Source organism: Hyla sarda, chromosome 8, assembly GCF_029499605.1.
Source record: "Hyla sarda isolate aHylSar1 chromosome 8, aHylSar1.hap1, whole genome shotgun sequence".
Lineage (NCBI taxonomy): Eukaryota > Metazoa > Chordata > Amphibia > Anura > Hylidae > Hyla > Hyla sarda.
Window position 1 is genome coordinate 11,451,307 of NC_079196.1, and position 24,396 is coordinate 11,475,702.

The 24,396-nt window shown below is 43.3% G+C and overlaps 2 protein-coding genes across 7 annotated transcripts in view; one reads left to right on the forward strand and one right to left on the reverse strand.

Moving 5' to 3' along the window:
• Positions 1–4,960, reverse strand: part of EAF2 (ELL associated factor 2) — a 19,562-nt gene extending 14,602 nt beyond the window's left edge. The window contains exons 1-2 of one of the 3 annotated variants that reach the window (XM_056534619.1): positions 4,821–4,960; positions 1,895–1,989 (exon numbers count right to left, since the gene is read on the reverse strand). Coding sequence is in view for 2 of the 3 variants with exons in the window: in XM_056534618.1 (XP_056390593.1) it covers positions 1,895–1,989; positions 4,427–4,529 (198 nt within the window). In the remaining variant the exon portion in view is untranslated. Of the gene's footprint in view, positions 1–1,894; positions 1,990–4,426; positions 4,762–4,820 lie in introns of those variants that run through there. The other 2 variants (XM_056534618.1, XM_056534617.1) reach the window with 2 other exon arrangements.
• The window catches only part of IQCB1 (IQ motif containing B1), a 25,048-nt gene continuing 5,531 nt past the window's right edge, over positions 4,880–24,396 (forward strand). For 2 of the 4 annotated variants that reach the window (XM_056534612.1, XM_056534615.1), the window contains exons 1-10: positions 4,880–5,037; positions 9,441–9,556; positions 9,632–9,794; positions 14,012–14,141; positions 15,353–15,446; positions 16,749–16,848; positions 18,133–18,305; positions 21,169–21,278; positions 21,587–21,696; positions 24,134–24,276. In XM_056534612.1, the coding sequence (XP_056390587.1) occupies positions 4,880–5,037; positions 9,441–9,556; positions 9,632–9,794; positions 14,012–14,141; positions 15,353–15,446; positions 16,749–16,848; positions 18,133–18,305; positions 21,169–21,278; positions 21,587–21,696; positions 24,134–24,276 (1,297 nt within the window). Of the gene's footprint in view, positions 5,038–5,105; positions 5,237–9,440; positions 9,557–9,631; positions 9,795–14,011; positions 14,142–15,352; positions 15,447–16,748; positions 16,849–18,132; positions 18,306–21,168; positions 21,279–21,586; positions 21,697–24,133; positions 24,277–24,396 lie in introns of those variants that run through there. The other 2 variants (XM_056534614.1, XM_056534613.1) reach the window with 2 other exon arrangements.

Below are 24,396 nucleotides of genomic sequence, written 5' to 3' on the forward strand. Positions count from 1 at the left end.
TGATTTTTACATTTCTTTTGGTGGAGGTTTAGAACTTATTCTTCATCTAGTTTTATTTCTTAAACTCCAAGACAATCCCTTTAAGGGTTAATGCCACTGTTGCCTAATCTCTTCTCTGAGGATGTTGCACAATTTGTCCCAGTTTATGTAGGTCTAGTGCATATTTACAGCAGGACACTTCACACATACGTTTGTTGGCTCTGATTTACTAAGTGTTGTGTAGGTTTCTTTGTAAGTTTTTATTCCCTACAATTTTTTTTCCACGGTATTTACTAAGGTTTCCCTACATTTTGCTTTTTACACATGTTCTGATCTGTCGGGTTTTCCTCAGCTCAAATCCACCACATTTTCTGTGGATAACTACTATAATACTGCTCCTCTATACAAGAATATAACTACTATAATACTGTCTCCTATATACAAGAATATAACTACCATAATACTGCTTCTATATACAAGAATATAACTATTATAATACTGCTCCTCTATACAAGAATATAACTACTATAATACAACTTCTATATACAAGAATATAACTACTATAATACTGTCTCCTATATACAAGAATATAACTACTATAATACTGCTCCTCTATACAAGAATATAACTACCATAATACTGTCTCCTATATACAAGAATATAACTACCATAATACTGCTTCTATATACAAGAATATAACTACTATAATACTGCTTCTATATACAAGAATATAACTACTATAATACTGCTCCTATATACAAGAATATAACTACTATAATACTGCTCCTATATACAAGAATATAACTACTATAATACTGCCTCCTATATACAAGAATATAACTACTATAATACTGCCTCCTATATACAAGAATATAACTACTATAATACTGCCTCCTATATACAAGAATATAACTACTATAATACTGCCTCCTATATACAAGAATATAACTACTATAATACTGCTCCTATATACAAGAATATAACTACTATAATACTGCTCCTATATACAAGAATATAACTACTATAATACTGCTTCTATATACAAGAATATAACTACTATAATACTGCTCCTATATACAAGAATATAACTACTATAATACTGCCTCCTATATACAAGAATATATCTACTATAATACTGCTCCTATATACAAGAATATATCTACTATAATACTGCTCCTATATACAAGAATATAACTACTATAATACTGCTCCTATATACAAGAATATAACTACTATAATACTGCTCCTATATACAAGAATATAACTACTATAATACTGCTCCTATATACAAGAATATAACTACTATAATACTGCTCCTATATACAAGAATATAACTACTATAATACTGCTCCTATATACAAGAATATAACTACTATAATACTGCTCCTATATACAAGAATATAACTACTATAATACTGCTCCTATATACAAGAATATAACTACTATAATACTGCCCCTATATACAAGAATATAACTACTATAATACTGCCCCTATATACAAGAATATAACTACTATAATACTGCTCCTATATACAAGAATATAACTACTATAATACTGCTCCTATATACAAGAATATAACTACTATAATACTGCTCCTATATACAAGAATATAACTACTATAATACTGCTCCTATATACAAGAATATAACTACTATAATACTGCTCCTATATACAAGAATATAACTACTATAATACTGCTCCTATATACAAGAATATAACTACTATAATACTGCTCCTATATACAAGAATATAACTACTATAATACTGCTCCTATATACAAGAATATAACTACTATAATACTGTCTCCTATATACAAGAATATAACTACTATAATACTGCCTCCTATATACAAGAATATAACTACTATAATACTGCCCCCTATGTACAGGTATATATGCCCCCCCATATACTCACCTCTAGGTTGGGCAGTGTTATGGTCACCTGTTCCCCTTTCCCCACCTCCAGGTCGCCCTCACATGATGTGTCAATCGATGCCGGTTTGAAATCATCTAATGAAGAGAAACAGTATGAATGTCTGGTATGAGCAGTAATTATGGGGGGGGCCCCGGCTGATAGGGACCCCTCACACCCCCCCCCCCCAATGTGCTGAGATCCGGATCTTTTCATAGGAGATTAAGAAGCCGCTGACGTCAGTGATGGTGGCCGCCGGCCAATGTGCACCGGGCTCACTGGGTAAACACCAGCTCTGCCATAGAACGGGGGGCAGGACGGGCACGATAGAGGCTGCACTGAAGGAGAAGTATGTGCCCCCCCCTATGCTACATCACAGGGCAATGGACACCATGTGACCCCCCCCCCCCAGCTCCCACAATGCAATGCTCAGTGCTATATGCCAGCTTTTCCCAACCAGTGAGCCTCCAGCTGTTGCAAAACTACAACTCCCAGCATGCCCGGACAGCCCAAGTATGTGCCCTTCCCCCCATGCATGTTACATGATTGGGAAGTTGCCGCCATGGGACCCCTAAGCTCCCACAATGCAATGCTCAGCGCTATTTACCAGCGTTTCCCAACCAGTGCGCCTCCAGCTGTTGCAAAACTACAACTTTCAGCATGCCCGGACAGCCGAAGGCTGTCCGGGCATGCTGAAAGTTGTAGTTTTGCAACAGCTGGAGGCGCACTGGTTGGGAAACACTGTCCCAGTACAAACTGTGTGCCTCCAGCTGTTGCAAAACTACAACTCCAAGCATGCCCGGACAGCTAACGGCTGTCCGGGCATGCTGGGAGTTGTAGCTTTGTAACAGCTGGACAGGCACATATAAGAGACCACTGTCCTATAGACCAGTGGTCTCCGAACTGTGGACCTCCAGCTGTTGCAAAACTACAAATCCCAGCATTCCCGGACTAAGCTACAATGTTGCAAAACCTTCACAACTTTCTCACATGATACAAAACTACAATGTTACAAATATTACAAAGACTACAACTCCCATCATGCCCTGACAGAACTGAAGTTTTGCAACAGCTGGAGAGCCATAAGTTGAGAGGGGGGGGGGGGGCGATTTAGAATATCATCTTATCCCCAACTTCTTTATACTGCAGAGGATGCGGAACATTGTATCAGTACAGTGAGTCTCACCGATGCTTCAGGGGATGATCTAGACTGGATGTGACTGTAACAACCCCTCAGCTGTGAGCAGTGTTGGGTCACACAGGGGTCAGGTAGCTATTCTGGGGCACAGCTGTTTCCTCTCTACCGGCTCACGTGGCGGTTTCGCTCACCACTCGTTTTTCGGTTGCGTCCAGGTGTTTGTGGTGGTGAACGCAGTGCAACACAGGTTACTTCTTATTCTGGGGCCTGGACTATTCCTCACCATTCTAAAGATCTCCGCTTGCTGTCAATGAATGGGAAGCATGATTGGAGTTGTAGTTTAACAAAAGCTGGCACGACGGGAGTTGTAGTTTGCTGTCCGGGCATGTGCTGTCCGGTTTTAGTTTTGCAACAGCTGGAGGCGCACTGGTTGGAAAACATTGTCCTATTGCTAACTGCGTCTCTCCAGCTGGCACGGCCGGAGTCGCAGCTTAGCTGGCACAGCCGGAGTCGTAGTTGTGGTATAAACGCTGTGGTAGGGGGATGGGGAGTGAATGTAATGGGGGGGGGGGGGAGTGAATGTAATGTAATGTAATGGGGGAGTGAATGTAATGGCAGTGAATGTAATGTAATGGGGGAGTGAATGTAATGGGGGAGTGAATGTAATGGGGGAGTGAATGTAATGGGGGAGTGAATGTAATGGGGGAGTGAATGTAATGGGGGAGTGAATGTAATGGGGGAGTGAATGTAATGGGGGAGTGAATGTAATGGGGGAGTGAATGTAATGGGGGAGTGAATGTAATGGGGGAGTGAATGTAATGGGGGAGTGAATGTAATGGGGGAGTGAATGTAATGGGGGAGTGAATGTAATGGGGGAGTGAATGTAATGTAATGGGGGAGTGAATGTAATGTAATGGGGGAGTGAATGTAATGTAATGGGGGAGTGAATGTAATGTAATGGGGGAGTGAATGTAATGTAATGGGGGAGTGAATGTAATGTAATGGGGGAGTGAATGTAATGTAATGGGGGAGTGAATGTAATGTAATGGGGGAGTGAATGTAATGTAATGGGGGAGTGAATGTAATGTAATGGGGAGTGAATGTAATGGCAGTGAATGTAATGTAATGGGGAGTGAATGTAATGGCAGTGAATGTAATGGCAGTGAATGTAATGTAATGGGGAGTGAATGTAATGGCAGTGAATGTAATGGGGAGTGAATGTAATGTAATGGGGAGGGGGGGTAGTGAATGTAATGGCAGTGAATGTAATGTAATGGGGAGTGAATGTAATGGTACTGCTCTGCTCTGCTCTCCCTCCCCCACTGCAGACGCAAGCAGATCCCTGACAGCGCCGCGCAGTGTGAACAGCTGTCACCGTCCTCCGTTCCCCTCCTCACATCGGATAGTGTGGAAGCCTGACCGCGGCTGCCTCTCGAAGCTCTCCCCGAGTTTCAGCACTCGCTCCTTGGTGTCAAACAGTGGACAGGCCGCACCATTCATCCCTACGGCCACCCAGCGCCGCCGGCTTCAACCATCTGCCTTCAGCCAGCCGGCAACACCGCACACCAGCCACCGGGGGGGCGGGGACTCCGACCACACCGGACGCTGATTGGTCCCGTGGGACAGCTAAACACTCTGATTTGCTGTCACACCATGACATCAGCCGTCAACCACGCCCCTCTACCGTAGTTTGTTTATAGGGGATAAGCTTTGTGCAATCAATGTGTCCTCAGCACCGCGGCCATTTTTCTGACTACCGTCCCACCAGAGACAAGGGCTCGATGGCTTTACCAAAATGGCTGCGGTCAGCGGAGAAGGGGACAAACTGATGAGCAAACCAATGCGCCTCTATGGTTTCTGAGCCGCTCAGCAGTGACGGTTTATTTAAACTCCCAGAATTCAGCGCGGCTGTGGCCTGGCTGAGGGAGAAGACCTGGCTTGAGTTGTTTCTGGTTGCTAGGCGACGTGAAGGATTCCGGTCGCCCGTTATCCAGAGAGCCGGTGTGAGGTGTGTGAGTGCCGCGGGGCTAACGGGGGCGCCATGGAGACGGGGACGGATGGGGGTATCTATAGCAACCTGTCACATGACCTGCAAGCTATTGTTTGCTGTCAGTGAATGGGAACATTGTAGTCTAGACCCAAATATGTATCACAGCTGAGGATTTGTTACACTTGTAGCCAGACACAGCTGAACCAATGTGTCTTGTGTGAGTTTGTTACAATGTGTCAGTCTGGAGTCTGTTGTATTATATTGTTTCCTTTTTCACAGCAAGCGGAGGTCTTGAAAATGGTGGAAAAAAAAGTTAATCAGTGTTTCCCAACCAGGGTGCCTCCAGCTGTTTTAAAACTACAACTCCCAGCATGCCCGGACAGCCAAGGGCGGTCCGGGCATGCTGGGAGTTGTAGTTTTAAAGGAGCTGGAGGCACTATGGTTGGGAAACCCTGTCCCAGGGCGAACTGTGTGCCTCCAGCTGTTGCAAAACTCCAACACCCAGCATGCCCTCTCTATAAGCTACAATGTTGCAAAAGCTTCACAACTTTCTCACTTGATACAAAACTAGTGTTACAAATATTGCAGAAGACTACAACTCCCATCGTGCCCTGACAGAATGTGAAAGTATCAGTCTTGAGTCTGATGTATTATATTGTTTCCTTTACACAGCAAGCGGAGGTCTTGAAAATGATGAGAAATGGAAAAAGTCAATTAGTGTTTCCCAAACAGTGTGCCTCCAGCTGTTGTAAAACTACAACTCCCAGCATGCCAAGGGCTGTTGCAAAACTACAACTCACATGCTGGGAGTTGTATTATTGCAACAGCTGGAGGCACCCTGTTTGGGAAATGCTATAATAGACTTCCATTTCTCCCCATTTTCAAGACCTCCGCTTACTGTATTTGAAGTTGAAACTATTTACAAGGGCTGTCCGGGTATGCTGGGAGTTGTAGTTTTGCAGCAGCTGGAGGCACTCTAGTAGAAAAACACTGTCCCAGTGCAAACTGTGGTCCTCCAGCTGTTGCAAAACTACAACTCCCAGCATGCCAAGGGCTGTCCCAGTGCAAACTGTGGTCCTTAAAGGGGTAGTCCAGTGGTGAAAAACTTATCCCCTATCCTAAGGATAGGGGATAAGTTTGAGCTCGCGGGGGGTCCGACCGCTGGGGCCCCCTGCGATCTCTCTGTATGGGGCCCCGACTCTCCGCCGAGATAGCGGGTGTCGACCCCCGCACGAGGCGTCGGCCGACACGCCCCCTCAATACATCTCTATGGCAGAGCCGGAGATTGCCGAAGGCAGCGCTTCGGCTCTGCCATAGAGTTGTATTGAGGGGGCGTGTCGGCCGCCGCCTCGTGCGGAGGTCGACACGCCCCCTTCCCGCGGGCTGTCGGTGCTCCGTACAGGAGATCGCAGGGGGCCCCAGCGGTCGGACCCCCCGCGATCTGCAACTTATCCCCTATCCTTAGGATAGGGGATAAGTTGCTCACCACTGAATCACCACTGGACTACTCCTTTAAGCTGTTGCAAAACTACAACTCACATGCTGGGAGTTGTATTATTGCAACAGCTGGAGGCACCCTGTTTGGGAAATGCTATAATAGACTTCCATTTCTCCCCATTTTCAAGACCTCCGCTTACTGTATTTGAAGTTGAAACTATTTACAAGGGCTGTCCGGGTATGCTGGGAGTTGTAGTTTTGCAGCAGCTGGAGGCACTCTAGTAGAAAAACACTGTCCCAGTGCAAACTGTGGTCCTCCAGCTGTTGCAAAACTAGAACTCCCAGCATGCCTGGACAGCCGTTGGCTGTCCGTGCATGCTGGGAGTTGTAGTTTTGCAACAGCTGGAGGCACCCTGTTTGTGAAACGCTGTTATAGACTTGCATTTCTCATCATTTTACAAGACCTCCGCTTGCTCTATATGAAGTAAAAACTATTTCCTAATATATCCTGAAAACTATTACTCTCCTCTATGGGCCGAACTGCTCGGATTCAAGACTGATACATTGTAACAAACCCTCGCGAGACACATTGGTGCTGCTGTTTGCCTCTTTTATTCACTGGATACATGTGTAACAAACCTTCAGCTGCGATAGCTATTATACATATTCCTTATGTAAGACTATGTTCCCCCAACCAACTATGGCAAGACTACAGTTCCCATCATGCACTGACAGCCTTTGGCTGCTGGGAGTTGTAGTTTTGCAACAGCTGGAGGCACCCTCTTTGGGAAATGCTGTAATAGACTTCCATTTCTCCCCATTTTCAAGACCTCCGCTTACTGTATTTGAAGTTGAAACTATTTACAAGGGCTGTCCGGGCATGCTGGGAGTTGTAGTTTTGCTATGGGACCTATAACACTGCAAAATAAAAGTGAAAAAAAAAGTGAATAAAGGTCATTTAACTCCTCCCCTATTAAAAGTTTGAATCACCCCCCTTTTCCGATAAAAAAAATAAAACACAGTGTAAATAAAAATATACATATGTGGTATCACCGCGTGCGGAAATGTCCGAATTATAAAAATAATCATTAATTAAACCGCTCGGTCAATGGCGTACGCGCAAAAAAATTCCAAAGTCCAAAATAGTGCATTTTTGGTCACTTTTTATATCATTTAAAAATGAATAAAAAGCGATCAATAAGTCCTATCAATGCAAAAATGGTACCGTTAAAAACTTCAGATCACGGCGCAAAAAATAAGCCCTCATACCGCCCCATACACGGAAAAATAAAAAAGTTATAGGGGTCAGAAGATGACATTTTTAAACGTATTAATTTTCCTGCATGTAGTTATGATTTTTTCCAGAAGTCCAACAAAATCAAACCTATATAAGTAGGGGATCATTTTAATCGTATGGACCTACAGAATAAAGACAAGGTGTCATTTTTACTGAAAAATGTACTACGTAGAAACGGAAGCCCCCAAAAGTTACAAAACAGTGTTTTTTTTTTTTCAATTTTGTTGCACAATAATTTTTTTTTCCGTTTCACCGTAGATTTTTGGGCAAAATGACTGATGTCATTACAAAGTAGAATTGGTGGCGCAAAAAATAAGCCATCATATGGATTTTTAGGTGCAAAATTGAAAGAGTTATGATTTTTTAAAGGCAAGGAGCAAAAAACGAAAATGCAAAAACGGAAAAAACCCCAGTCCTTAAGGGGTTAAAAGACAATTCGCTTGTATAAAATGAAAGTAAACTAATGAGCCTGGCTGAGTGTTAATATGCGCAACAGAGAATACATATTAGATATTAGACTTTTAGAAATGAATGGTATGAATAAGAAATTGTGATGCGGATATTGGGGGTAACTATAGTTACCCCCAACTATGTATCTAGGGATGTACACTATGTATCAGGTGTTTCACTATCAAATAAGCTACACCGTCCGTCTAAATATCTTATTGTAATTTTATTACGTAGCAGTATTATGATCTATTGCATATTGTATATATCTCCCCTGAGGAAGCCACGTTGTGGCAGAAATGCGTTGGGTGACATTCTAAGCAATAGCTCGTTATCATCTTTTGTAAATCCACATGACATGTGATAACTGCTCTGGATTAATCTTGTGTTGGTGCTGGAGTTGGAGCACTTTTTTCTTTATCACAGGGTGTGGTGTATTTTAGAGAATAACATTAAAGGTTATGTTTTAAAGGTCCCCCCCCTGTCAGTGCATGATGGGAATTGTAGTCTTGTCAGAGTTGGTTGGGGAACATCGTCTTACATAAGGAATATTTATAATAGCTATCGCAGCTGAAGGTTTGTTACACATGCATCCACTGAATAAAGAGGCAAACAGCAGCACCAATGTGTCTCGCCGAAGGTTTGTTACAATGTATCAGTCTTGAATCCGGGCAGTTCGGCCCATAGAGGAGAGTAATAGTTTTCAGGATATATTAGGAAATAGTTTTTACTTCATACAGAGCAAGCGGAGGTCTTGTAAAATGGTGAGAAATGCAAGTCTATAACAGCGTTTCACAAACAGGGTGCCTCCAGCTGTTGCAAAACTACAACTCCCAGCATGCCCGGACAGCCAACGGCTGTCCGGGCATGCTGGGAGTTGAAGTTTTTTCAACAGCTGGAGGACCACAGTTTGCACTGGGACAGTGTTTTTCTACTAGAGTGCCTCCAGCTGCTGCAAAATTACAACTCCCAGCATGCCCGGACAGCCCTTGTAAATAGTTTCAACTTCAAATACAGTAAGCGGAGGTCTTGAAAATGGGGAGAAATGGAAGTCTATTACAGCATTTCCCAAAGAGGGTGCCTCCCCCCCATCAGCATAGAGAATAATTTCTCTGGTTGATTCTTGACTAATTAATGCCAGGAAATTGGGCCCCTTGCAGGCTTCTAAATATGTCAATTTTTTTGCAATTTCTTTGATCATTGTCAGTAACCCAGAGATTCTTATGGTTTCCACTCCCAGGAGGAAGATGAGCGCGGGCGCAGCGCACAATCCTGACCGGCGGATCCTGGAGTTGGCGTCTAAGCTGACGGAGAGCAGTCACGACTCAGACCCAGTCCTGCTGCTGACCCTTAGAGGTGAGACGTGGCCCCCCCCCGGGCCCCACTGTTACTGTATTACTGTGGTTTCACAATCCATATCTTTGTCTCCAGATATCCTGCAGAGTGCGGCGCCTGGAAGTAAATCTCTGCAGAACCTCAAGGAGGATTCTTATAGCTACGGCCTGGTCCAGTACTGCGTCCTGGTTCTGAAGCAGGATTACAGCCGGGTGGATGGCAGGTGGACGACGGCCGCTGCTCTGGCTGATGTCCTGAGGTACGTGTAGTCCCCCAAACCTCTGCTTCACTCATTGGGGACATGTATCAAAGATTTTATCCCTGTTTTGTGTTTAAATTTGTAAGCAAAATTTTGCGCAAGCTGTTTTTTTGCGTCTTTTTTTTTTTGCGTACATTCTGGTGGAGCATTTCCTCCAGATGTGTATGTTTCGGTGTAACCTTGGAGTTACATATTTAGTGCGCACAAATTCATTAACTCCGTACATTTCATTTACCTGCAGAAATCTTGCGCAATGACCATATTTTTTACGCAAATATAAGCCATCTTGGACCACACGTAGCAAGATGATCTAAATCATCATTTCATTTCATTTATCAAAGAGTGGAGGTAGGAGGAGATTACTATATTTGCCCGCAATTTATGAAACTCATTGCGCTTGATTGATAAATTTAGTGCATCTGCGCATAATTTAGAATTCGGCAAAAGGGGTAAACTGCTTCTACCGTACACAAATAATGATACACGTCCCACATTGTATTCATGATAGATCTTTATAGGGTCCAATATAGGTTACTGATCCAGATGCCCCTATAAAGATCTTTCCTCCAAAACATAAGGGGGGGGGGGATTTGTGAAAACCTGTCCAGATAAAAAGTTGCTGAGTTGCCCATAGCAACCAATAAGATCGCTGCTTTCATTTTTGAAAAGGCCTCTGAATAATGAAAGCAGCGATCTGATTGGTTGCTATGCGCATCTGGTGAACTTTCCTCTGGACAGGTTTTAATCTCCCCCCAAAGTTTCAGATGAAAAGGCAACCCCAAAAACAGATGGCTGAAAAGTGCCCAATAATCAGTATATAAACCACCATCAAAATATTACTATAAGATATGACTTCTTGTGGAAAGTTCAATAGGTAACTCCTATGGAGGAATGTATACGTGTAACTCCTATGGGGGAATGTATACGTGTAACTCCTATGGGGGAATGTATACGTGTAACTACTATGGAGGAATGTATATGTGTAACTACTATGGAGGAATGTATATGTGTAACTACTATGGGGGAATGTATACGTGTAACTCCTATGGGGGAATGTATATGTGTAACTACTATGGGGGAATGTATACGTGTAACTACTATGGGGGAATGTATATGTGTAACTACTATGGGGGAATGTATACGTGTAACTCCTATGGGGGAATGTATATGTGTAACTACTATGGGGGAATGTATATGTGTAACTCCTATGGGGGAATGTATATGTGTAACTCCTATGGGGGAATGTATATGTGTAACTCCTATGGGGGAATGTATATGTGTAACTCCTATGGGGGAATGTATATGTGTAACTCCTATGGGGGAATGTATATGTGTAACTCCTATGGGGGAATGTATATGTGTAACTACTATGGGGGAATGTATACGTGTAACTCCTATGGGGGAATGTATACGTGTAACTACTATGGAGGAATGTATATGTGTAACTACTATGGGGGAATGTATACGTGTAACTACTATGGGGGAATGTATACGTGTAACTCCTATGGGGGAATGTATACGTGTAACTACTATGGGGGAATGTATATGTGTAACTACTATGGGGGAATGTATATGTGTAACTACTATGGGGGAATGTATACGTGTAACTCCTATGGGGGAATGTATATGTGTAACTACTATGGGGGAATGTATATGTGTAACTACTATGGGGGAATGTATATGTGTAACTCCTATGGGGGAATGTATATGTGTAACTCCTATGGGGGAATGTATATGTGTAACTCCTATGGGGGAATGTATATGTGTAACTCCTATGGGGGAATGTATATGTGTAACTCCTATGGGGGAATGTATATGTGTAACTCCTATGGGGGAATGTATATGTGTAACTCCTATGGAGGAATGTATATGTGTAACTACTATGGGGGAATGTATACGTGTAACTACTATGGAGGAATGTATACGTGTAACTCCTATGGGGGAATGTATATGTGTAACTCCTATGGGGGAATGTATATGTGTAACTCCTATGGGGGAATGTATACGTGTAACTACTATGGGGGAATGTATATGTGTAACGCCTATGGGGGAATGTATACGTGTAACTACTATGGAGGAATGTATATGTGTAACTCCTATGGAGGAATGTATATGTGTAACTCCTATGGGGGAATGTATATGTGTAACTACTATGGGGGAATGTATATGTGTAACTACTATGGGGGAATGTATATGTGTAACTCCTATGGGGGAATGTATGTGTGTAACTCCTGTGGGGGAATGTATACGTGTAACTCCTGTGGGGGAATGTATACGTGTAACTCCTGTGGGGGAATGTATACGTGTAACTACTATGGAGGAATGGATACATATTTTAGCGCATATAAAACTCCTATTTGTTCAAGTGAGATGTAGTGTTAAATGAGCTATATGAGGCTTAAAGGAGAACTCCAGCAAAAACTATCTTATCCTTTGCCCACAGGATAGGGGATATGTAGCTGGTCACAGGGGGTCCCAGCGGTCGGACCGCCCACGATCAGCTACTTATTCTCTATCCCCTCCAGAACGGTACCCGGCTCTCAGTGAGGCGCAGATAAGACGCGATCCATTCATTTCTGTGAAAGCGCTGAAGAGACCTAAGTACAGCGCTGGAGCATCATCGGCGCTCCCATAGAAATGAATGCTGTCTACCGGTAGATGACGCCTGCTCCTCACTGAGAGAGCCAGGGTCCGGTTCCGGATTTGCTGGAGTTCTCCTCTAAAGATTTAAGATCGCTATTTGACTGTCTGCATGAGACGCCTGGTTTCTTTTCTATTGCAATGAATTTATCTAGGAGTTTTATGTGCTGATTATTCTGTATTTTTCTATTCTGTATAATCTTTATTTTGGGGTTGCTTTTTCACCTTCAAGGGCCCTGTGGTGGAATCAGCAACTGATTATCTCAAGAATTTTTTTTTTATTGATATCCTTTTTTCCATATATCTAATAGATCTTGAGCAACGGTAATTCTTGTTTATTTCCCTATTTTTGTGCACACAGGGTATAGGTGCATTGCTGGCCAGCCTGATCTGACTGATTGGTTTTGTACAGTGAGCCACCCTATTAGTGCTTCTTTTACTTATATAGTCCTTTTTTCCCAAAATAGTACCTATAAAAACTGATCACCCTGCAAAAAAAAGTGTCTGATAGATAGATAGATATATATATATATATATATATATATATATATATATCTCTAATATATATCTCTATCTCTCTAATATATATATACACACACACACACACACACACACACACACACACACACACACACACACAAATATATATATATTTACTGTCTCTTGTAAGGCAAGGATGAAAAAGCACATATTGTATATACTCGAGTATAAGCCGAGGCCCCTAATTTCACCCCAAAAAAACAGGAAAAGTTATTGACTCGACTATAAGCCTAGGGTGGGAAATACATCATCCCCCCCCCCCCCCATGTCATCATCCAGACCCCCCCGTCATCATCCCCCCCCCTTATCATCACCGCCTGTCAATCCCTTCATCAGTGGTCTTCAACCTGCGGACCTCCAGATGTTGCAAAACTACAAGTCCCAGCATGCCTGGTCAGCCACCGGCTGACCATCTTCACTGGGGGGGCCCTCTTCTCTGTGCTCCGGGCCTGCCCCGGACTAGTCACGTTGCCTTGACAACGACGCACAGGGACGTTCAAGCGCAGGTCGAATGGAACGTCCCTGTGCGTCGTCGTCAATGCAACGTCACTAGTCCAGGGCAGGCCCTGAGCACGGAGAAGAGGGCCCCCTGGTGAAAATGGACAGCCCGCAACGACTAACCCTCCCCACCGGATGGTCCCTGCAGCATAGGTGGCCCGGACCAGCTCACCCTTCCTTCCCACCGAAAATAGTGCTGAAAAACTCTGCTTATACTCGAGTATATACGATATAAGCATATTTTTAAAGGCTTAAAGGGGTACTCCACTGGCCAGCGGTCGGAAGTAAATGTTCGAAACGCGGTTTTCGAGCCTCGATGGTCGGTCACGCCCCTTGTGACGTCATGGTCACGCCCCCTCAATGCAAGTCAATGGGAGGGGACGTGAAGGAAGTCACGCCCCCTCCCATACACTTACATTGAGGGGGCGTGGCCATTACATCACAAGGGGCGTGGTCGACTCCCACAGCGCGAAAACAGCCGCTATCATTGCTCTAATACAGCCAGATCCCAAGTAACCTTACATGTTCCCATCTCTTAGTAAGTGCTGCGTTGGTCTGGATCCCAAGAACGACGCTGATGAATTCTACTCGAAGTTGCTGCCCTCCGCTGCCGTGAACATGTTAGTGCTGGGAAGAAGGATCCAAGCGAGATACGTGCGCTCGGTCAAGGTAGGTATCGCGTGGATGATAAGTCTTCGATACAGAGATCTCTTAGGGTCTGTTCACACTACGGGATTTCCACACAGATTGAGCTTGTAGCAGATTCCCTTGATCTCAATGGGATTCTGCTGCTCAGTTCACATTATGGAAGTTCAGTAGCAGAACATGTAGCGGAATTAGATTGTGCCAGAAGATTGAACATGTTCAACCTTCTAGTACAATCCGCCGGAGAAATCCCAACATCATTAAAGGGTTAATGGTAAGAAGAGTATAAGTCGAACTCACCCGAGTCTTATTTATTTTATCCCAAATTTCTCTTTATTTAATAAAGTACAGTTTCCAAACAGTCAGACAGACACGGGGAGCGAGAGCAGCAGCCCTGAAGGCCTTCGCTCCCCGCATCTGAGAGCTGCTGCTCTCGCTCCCCGCACCTGTCTGTCTGACTGACTGTTTGGAAACTTTATGGAATAAAGAGAAATTTGGGATAAAGAAATAAGACTCGGGTGAGTGCAACTTATCCTCTTCTTACCATTGCTATATTTATGGACTGCTGCTTCTAAGAGTCTGCACCCCTGGAGTATGGCCGAGTTCGGAACGTTTAGTTCCGAATGCTGTGCATGCACTGCAGGGGTCGGCCACGCCCCTCGTGCAGTCAGGCCACTCCCCCAATACAAGACTATGTGAGGGGCATAAAGGATGCCATGCCCCCTTCCATAGACTTGAATTGAGGGGGCGTGGGGGACCACCGCAGTGCGCGCACAGCGTTCAGAACATTAGTTCCAAACACAGCCCGAAGGCTGGCCAGTGGACTACCCCTTTAAGCACAGATTCCGGAGGGGGCTGCCGTAAGCGCAATACACCCGGAATTTCCTTTTTGAATTTCCGTAGTGTGAACAAGCCCTTATATGAAGGTCTATAAATCCAAAAAAGAAAAGGCTGTACAGCACCCACCAGGTAGATGCCAGGAAGGTACTTTATTAAATCACAGGGACATTACAGCAGCAGCAACAGGGGGAAGGAAGGAGAACGCGAGCTCCGAGGAGCTCGCGTTCTCCTTCCTTCCCCCTGCCGCTGCTATAATGTTCCCATGAGTTATTAAAGGGGTTATCCAGGAAAAAACTTTTATTTATTTATATTTACATATATATATATATATATATATATAATATATTTTTCAAGCTTACAGGGTTATATACAAATCTGTGTAATGTCTCTTTAAGGATGAAAAAAGCGGAGAGCTGCTGCGGTGTTTCCGTCTGGTGATGGACTCTTTGTGTTGGTTGTTCAGCGGTCACGTACAACTGGTGGAGCTCGGTAAGTGACACATTACGGGAAGTCTCACATGTCAGGTTTACCATATTGTGAACTCCGAAAAAATTATTGCTGGGCAAAATTGCGTAATTATGTTTTTTGGTGTTTTTTATATTTTTTTTTTGCCTTATCTTTTTCTGTCTCCCTAATACATTGTATGATAAAATAAAGTGCTCCAATGAAAAGTAGAACTTGTCCGGCAAAAAATAAGCCCTAAGGGTAGGTTCATTCTTAATGGATTCACATCGTTTTTTACGCTGCAGATCTGCCGGTGACCTGACCCATAGTGTGCCTGCAGCTGTTGCTCCGCCTTTCCCCGCCCCCTGGCCTGCTCACAACGGCAATCCGCCGCTCCGAGCAGCCACAGAGGGGCCTGCGAGTCGCCATGTGCATGCACAGTGTACTGGGAAATCACGGCTGCTCAGCGATGTCTGAGTACACTGCAAGTGCAGTCGGTGACTTGCAGGCCCGGGGGGGGGATGGGGTGGCAACAGCTGGAGGCACACTATGGATCGGGTCACCGGTGAATCTGTTACGTGTGACCCTACCCTAATACTACTTGGTCAGTGGAAAAATAAAGTTATGGGTCTTGGAATGCGAGGAAGAAGAAAACTAACTTAAAGGGGTACTCCGGTGGAAATTTTTTTTTTTTTTTTATCGACTGGTGCCAGAAAGTTTTACAAACAGATTTGTAAATTACTTCTATTAAACAAAAATTTTTTAATCCTTCCAGTACTTATTAGCTGCTGAATACTACAGAGGAAATTCTTTTCTTTTTGGAACACAGAGCTCTCTGCTAACATCACGAGCACAGTGCTCTCTGCTGACATCTGTCCAGAGCAGCATATGTTTTCTATGGGGATTTTCTCCTACTCTGGACAGTTCTTAAAATGGACAGAGATGTCAGCAGAGAGCACTGTGGTCATGATATCAGCAGAGAGCTCTGTGTTCCAAAAAGAAAATAATTTCCTCTGTAGTATTCAGCAGCTAATAAGTACTGGAAGGATTAAGATTTTTTTAATAGAAGTAATTTACAAATCTGTTTAACTTTCGGGCTCCAGTTGATAAAAAAAAAAAAAAAATGTTTTCCAAATAACCCTTTAAGCCCCAAACAAATTGCTGTGTCATGAAGGGGTTAAAGAACATAATTTAGCCCTGACCCTAGAATCCTGTGCTCCCGTTAGCTGTATTTCCCCATATTCTTACACCTCTCTAGGGCTCTGCTCATACACCAGGTTTCACCTCAGATAACGCACGATGTGACCTCCTCACGGTAACACAAGAATCTCTTTGGTTTCTCTGCAGTTTGGAGACAGGAGCATTTCCTGCAGCTACTGATGACCGATGATGTGGAGAGCGGCACGGCCGTCATGTCTGTACTGCAGGCCATTCTGCGCGCTAACAGGTAGGACGATCACTGCTGCGTGTGACGAACAACCACTTCATAATGTGAACGGTGTGCAACATAATGCTACATCTAAGACAGTGATGTGATTAAACCTATATCGCTGCAGCAGAGGATTCATTGTCTGGGTTATTATCTGCTGCAGTTTATATGGGGGATATATGACGATTGAAGATCCCAAATAATATATATATATTTATTATTATTATTTATTATTTAATATATATATATAATATTATTTTTTTTTATTATTTGAGAGTTTACATTTCCTTAGATCCTGTGTAGTATTAACCACGTGATGAATGCCACACCAGTGCCTCTAACCCTGTGTTTCCCAACCAGGGTGCCTCCAGCTGTTGCAAAACTACAACTCTCAGCAAGCCCGGACAGCCGTTGGCTGTCCGGGCATTCTGGGAGTTGTAGTTTTGCAACAGCTGGAAGCACCCTGGTTGGAAAAAACTGGGATAGATCCTAGGTCTCCAAACTGTAGACCTCCAAATGTTGCAAAACTACAACTACTAGCATGCACTGACAGCGGCTGGTTAGGTTAGAGCCTAGGTCTCCAAATTGAGGAACTTCAGCCATTGCAGAACTACAACTCCCAGCATGCCCAAACAGCCAAAGGCAACTGCCGGATGCACCTTGGTTGGGAAAATCTACATTAAGGCTACGTTCACATGGGTGGATTACCTGCAGAATTTTCGCAGTGTATTTGCTGCGAATTTTGCTACCATTGACTTCAATGGGCCATCAGAAAATCCACAATAGAGGCAGTTTTGCAGATTTTCCTTCAGACCCATTGAATTCAATGGTAGCAGAATATCTGCTGCAGATTTTCCTCAGCAAATACGCTGTGGAAATTCTGCAGGTAATCCGCCCATGTGAACGTACCCTAAACAAGAGCTGCCTGTATCAAAAGGTGCACAGTATATTTTGGGAGGCAATAGGCGGCTGTTTTGCATCAGATCACACCTCACGATCCTAAATACCATGTAATACCATGTATTGTATTGTGCTATTGTCACCATTCAAAATCTATACACTGTGTGTGTGTGTGTGTGTGTGTGTGTATGTATGTATGTGTGTATATATATATATATATATATATATATATATATATATATATAATATATAGTTTTATTTTTGTTTGTTTTTTGCCTCAAGATGAATTTACAAGTCTTCTCTGCCCAGCGGGCGCTGTGTATATTGGTTTTACTGTTCTCATTCACGTGTCTGTGTCTTTCACATTTTGAGCCATGTTTCTTGTCTGTCTTGTGCTTTCAGCTCCGTCCTCCACCAGATTCCAGAAGAGACTTTGCATCCAATTCTAGATGAACTGGTTTACAAACTTTCTGCCTCATCCAATCCAGTCACCGGCAGCTCTGCAACTCGGTCGCTGCTTCTCATGGTGGAGTCCAATCCTCAACTAGTGCGAATAGTGGGCACTCGATATAAAGGTACATGACAGGTGGAATTCTTTTACACTGTACTTTAAGAGAACTACAGCCAAAATTAACTCAGAGAACACTGTTGTCAGACAGAAAAGAATAACTCAATTTCAGCAGCTAAGTACTGTTTAACTTTCTGGAGCCAGTTGATATGAAAAGAAAAATGCACAGACTTTGGACTCCTGCTGGCCTGGGAGAAGTCCAAAATCAGGAAATGCAGTCTGGAGTGCTGAGGAGGGTGTGTGCAGCCTTAGCCAATCATTGCTCATCTTACACTGAACTCTGGGCTGTGAGTAGCAGAGTGAGGGAGGAAGTTCTCCCCTGTATGGCTTCAGATGATGTCACACCTGCTGGGGAACGCCCCTTCCCAGTCTGTGAATCTGACTGAGACTGAGCAGAAAATACAGAGCAATATCAAGGTAGAAAACTTACAAATAATAGAAATAATGTGTAACAGTAAGTTAAAAATGGCTGGAATAGCCCTTTAAGGGTATGTTCACACTACGGAATTCCGCGGTGTGAACTTAACATTAGTGTGAATGGGTCTCCGCGAGACCCGTTCACACTGCGGAATTTCAGTGGCAGACAATTCCGCCGCTGAAATTATTCCACACAAAGAAAGAACATGTTCATTCTTTGCGCAGAAGTCCGCGAGCACTGCATAGCCATCAATGGTGACGGCGCAGTGCCGTGCGGTCCTGCCGCCGGCTGCCAGGCTGAATCTCCGCTCGCTGAATTCAGCGAGCGGAGATTCCGTTCACTCACTGTAGTGTGAATATACCCTAAAGGGGTATTCTGACTTAAATGAACTTATCCAGAGGTTTGGGGATAAGTGAAATCGCTGTACTTGAATATCTCCATTGGCTACATAGACAATTAATGAAGCGAGGGCACATGTGCTGACCCACCGCTGTATTTAAAGAAGACCCCCCCCCCCCCCTCCCCTCCCATGATCTCACTTATCCTATCCTGTGGATATATGTCGGAATACCCCTTGTTTCTTGAGCAGATCATGTGGCTCAGTGGTCGTTGACTGTCCGGGCATGCTGGGAGTTTTATTTTTGCAACAGCTGGAGGCTCACAATTTAGAGATCACTGCAATTACATTTCAGAAATGAATACATGGAGTATAATCGTAGCTTCCCCACAGGAGAAGTATTCAGCGCTGTAATAAACAACTTGTGTAATATAAATTATATAATATACAAGATGTAAGAACAATCGTATAAATCACCGTCCTGCTCTCTCCCTCCTGATACAACAATCCATCCCTGAATATGAGAAGCGATTCTCCTCCAGATGCTGCGGTCGGCGATATTCTGTTGTAGCGCAGAATACATTATTTATGTAGGAATGGAATGAGCTGTCGGAGGAGGTTTCAGGTCAGCAGTTTGGTGCCACGAGGCGTCTTATTCCAGAACTAGCTGAGTACCCGGTGTTGCCCGGTTTTTCCTTCCTGATCCTTGTTGGGGAGGAAAATAAACAGAGGAGGAAGCTTTTGACTTCATATCCCGTCCTCATATATTGTTGTCATATCCCGACCTCCTATCCCGTCCTCCTATCCCGACCTGTAATATGTGACCAGGTATTGAAATATCTCCAGACGTATGGAAGTTATGTGGGAACATACATTTCCCATTAATTTGAATCGGAACAAAAATCCTGACCCTCACAAATGGGGGTAAATGGTTAAATTAACTATCCTATATTTTAAGTGGACATATAAGTAACATGTGACCAAGTATTATGGAAATATCTCCAGCCATTTGGAAGTTATGCAGTAACATATATTTCCCATTGACTTGTATGGGACTTTAAACATAAGCCCCGCCCCATGCAAATGGGGGTGAGTAAGGGTTAAATCACCTATCCTATGTTTGTTGGTGACATATAAGTAACATGTGGCCAAGTTTCATGTTAAAATCTTTAGCCGTTTGGACGTTTTTGTGGAACATACATACACACACATATATACACACATACATATACACACACATACACATACATACACATATACACAAATACATACACACACATACATACACACACATACATACATACACACACGTTGAGATTATAGATATAGATATAGAGATATATATAGATAAGGATCAGTATGTTGTCATTCTGATGCTTCCTGCATGTACCGGTACATACAGTGACGTCACCAGCAGAATAGTGAGTACAGCTCTGGAGTATAATACAGGATATAACTCAGGATCAGTACAGGATAAGTAATGTAATGTATGTACACAGTGACCTCACCAGCAGAATAGTGAGTACAGCTCTGGGGTATAATACAGGATATAACTCAGGATCAGTACAGGATAAGTAATGTATGTACACAGTGATCTCACCAGCAGAATAGTGAGTACAGCTCTGGAGTATAATACAGGATATAACTCAGGATCAGTACAGGATAAGTAATGTAATGTATGTACACAGTGACCTCACCAGCAGAATAGTGAGTACAGCCCTGGAGAATAATACAGGATATAACTCAGGATCAGTACAGGATAAGTAATGTAATGTATGTACACAGTGACCTCACCAGCAGAATAGTGAGTACAACTCTGGAGTATAATACAGGATATAACTCAGGATCAGTAATGTAATGTATGTACACAGTGACCTCACCAGCAGAATAGTGAGTACAGCTCTGGAGTATAATACAGGATGAGTAATGTTGTAGATTAGTTCTATATGTGCTCTGTGTATTCTGAGAATGAGCCTATATATATATATATATATATATATTATATGTGTGTGAGTTTATATAAATCATTTTATGAAGTTTTGCTGTTTGATTAGTTTTCCAGCCTCTTATAACTTATTTTTTATACCTGTTTTACATATGATGTTTTATTTGTAGGCCTCAGATCTCTCTTGAGCAAGCAATGGACTGGGAAAGGCTTTGGCCGTGAGCTCAGCCGACTCCTGGACATTCTGTATTCCAGCACTTACCAGCAGGAGGAGCTGCAGGTAAAATGCAACCAGACTAATCTGCAACCATGGTCCTGATGTGAGACCATAAAGGGCCCCGTACACATTAGTGAACAGTCAGCCAACCCCATTGGACTGATGACTTTCCCTACTTTAATAAGGGTTTTTAGTTCCAGAATTTCCCTTTCTATCTGTTAGGCCTCTGTTTCCCAACCAGGGTGCCTCCAGCTGTTGCAAAACTACAACTCCCAGCTTGTGAAAGTTGTAGTTTTGCAACAGCTGGAGACGCCCTGATTGGGAAACACTTATGCAGTGAGAATTGTAACGCGTGAACTTATTTTGCGCAGAGACTGCACCGCGCTGCCTGCGTCATTCAGGCCGTGTGGAGGGGATTTCGGATTCGGAGGAGGATACGGAAGTTACCTGGGGCTGTGACGTCTTTACAGAGGAGCTTCAGGTACGAGCTGGGACAGCGCCATTCTGGGCTGCGCGTTGTGTTAGCAGTATAAGCAGATTAGCATCCACGTGCGTTATACATTGTGATGGGTATACGCGGGGGGTTTCTGTAGCTTATGGTGGTCACACATAACTTCTTCAGGCTGCGCATATTGTGACTTTCAGTATTCACGTTCTATGATAATTGTCGGATTTTATGACTCATCAGAATTGTTCATAACCCACAACCAGATGGTAGGAAACACAAATTTAGACTACTGAATCTCATTCTGTAATTTTTAAAGAAGCACCCCAGGTTTGTTTGGAGTTTGTTTAGTTTTTTGCCCATATCATGCACACTCAGAATGACTATTCCTACAGCGCCATCTGTTTTATCTCAGAACAGCAGCATCTATGTGTTTCATGACTGTAACTGGGTCATGTACTCATCAGCCTGGCCCATAGAAAATCACAATGCTTAATGTGTCAGAGGAAGTGGTCAGTTCTGTGTCAGCTGACTTCCTGTGAACTACAGGATGACATCATCATCTATTATATCCCTCATGTTAGCTCCCAGACCACTCCCCTCCCAGCTCTATCTGTATACGGCTGCTGTTATCTCTGTGGGATCAGGATACATTAATTATACACCTTCCCTCCATCTCTGTCTGTATACTGCTGCTATATCTAAGGGATCAGGATATATAGTAATTATACACCTCTCCTCCAGCTCTATCTGTATACTGCTGATATCTCTGAGATCAGGATATATAGTAATTATACACCACCCCTCCAGCTCTATCTGTATATTACTGTTGCTGCTATGTCTAAGGGATCAGGGTATATAGTAGTTATACACTTTCCCTACAGCTCTATCTGTATACTGCTGCTGCTATCTCTATGGGATCAGGATATATAGTAGTTTATACACCTCCCGTCCAGCACTATCTGTATACTGCTGCTATCTCTATGGGATCAGGATAAAGTAGTTATACACCTCCCCTCTAGCTCTATCTGTATACTGCTGCTGCTATCTCTATGGGATCATGATTTATAGTAATTATACACATCCCCTCCAGCTCTATCTGTATACTACTGCTATCTCTATAGGATCAGGATATATAGTAACTATACACCTCTCCTTCACCTCTATCTGTATATTACTATTGCTGCTAGGTCTAAGGGATCAGGATATATAGTAGTTATACACTTTGCCTTCAGCTCTATCTGTATACTGCCGCTGCTATCTCTATGGGATCGGAATATATAGTAGTTTATACACCTCCCGTCCAGCTCTATCTGTATACCGCTGCTGCTATTTCTATGGGATCAGGATATATAGTAGTTATACACCTCTCCTCCAGCTCTATCTGTATACTGCTGCTGCTATCACTATGGGATCAGGATATATAGTAGTTATATGCCTTCCCTGTGGCTGTGTTCACACATTGCATTTTCCCAAGGACTAAACAGCTTTAAGAGGCAAGTGTGGTGCGATTTACCAAATTGCAGTAAAAACTTGTCACAGCAATTTTGTAAAATATCAATAAAAACATGGCCAAAAGTGCTGTAAAAAATGCTACATATAAACTCAGCCTGAAGACCAGATATTCATGTAACAAATTATGATTATAGGTTAAATCTCTTATGCCTCATTCCAGTATTTCTCTAGAAATGTACTTTAAATAAGAGAACACATCAAAACAGCATGTAGTGTGAACTGATTGTAACCCACTTAGGAGTCTCAGCAGTTCAGGCTTCTGGTTACTGGAGTTCAATGTAGAAAAATGAATGCGGCTCGGCAGACAATGCAACTATATACGGTAAATAGACTCATCTGATCCGGTTGTAGGAACCTGATGTCTCGGTGAAGGCGGGGAGCCTCTTTTCACACCCACGGGTGCACAGCTTGAAGAAATCAGTCCATATGGAAGCAGCATACAAAAGAAGGTAAGCGGCACAAAAAGGGTAGCTTGAAAATAAAATCCAGGGCTTTATTCAGTGTAAATTCACACACAGCAAGGGGAGGACAGACATACAGCGGACAAGTGAATTGGGCAACAGTTGTTTCGCACGATTCGTGCGAAACAACTGTTGCCCAATTCACTTGTCCGCTGTATGTCGGTCTTCCCCTTGCTGTGTGTGAATTTACACTGAATAAAGCCCTGGATTTTATTTTCAAGCTACCCTGGTGTGCCGCTTACCTTCTTTTGTATTCTATTGGTCTCATTAAGTGACCTGCAACAATGAGACTTCATCCCCCTCTCTCTGCAAAGCCAGAGGATTTATGGGATATTTATGCAGCTTTAGAAAATGATTTCTGTTCTGAAATAGAAACAGTGGCTAAAAACCTCATGCCTGCCACATCAGCTAAAACAGGTAAGCACAAGGCATACGCAAGAAGGTAAAAGACTCCTTGTTGTCTAAAACTGAAATGTTTCTTCTGACCCAAAATCCAGATCCAAACGTGACCAAGAAATGAAGCAACAGAAGAGACAGAGAGAAGAGGAGGATCTGAGGGAGCGGATGAAGCTGCAGAGACTGCGCGCGATGAGGGAGTTCAGAGAGAAGCAGCTGACGCTGCTGGAGATCGTCCACGCGGGTAAGAGAAGATCCAGGACAGGCTGTGACCATCTTCTCATCACTACATAGGAGAGGAGGGCGGATTAGTTATGTGGGCAGATAAGGCCGCATTCACACCATGTTTTTGCAGTACAGTTCC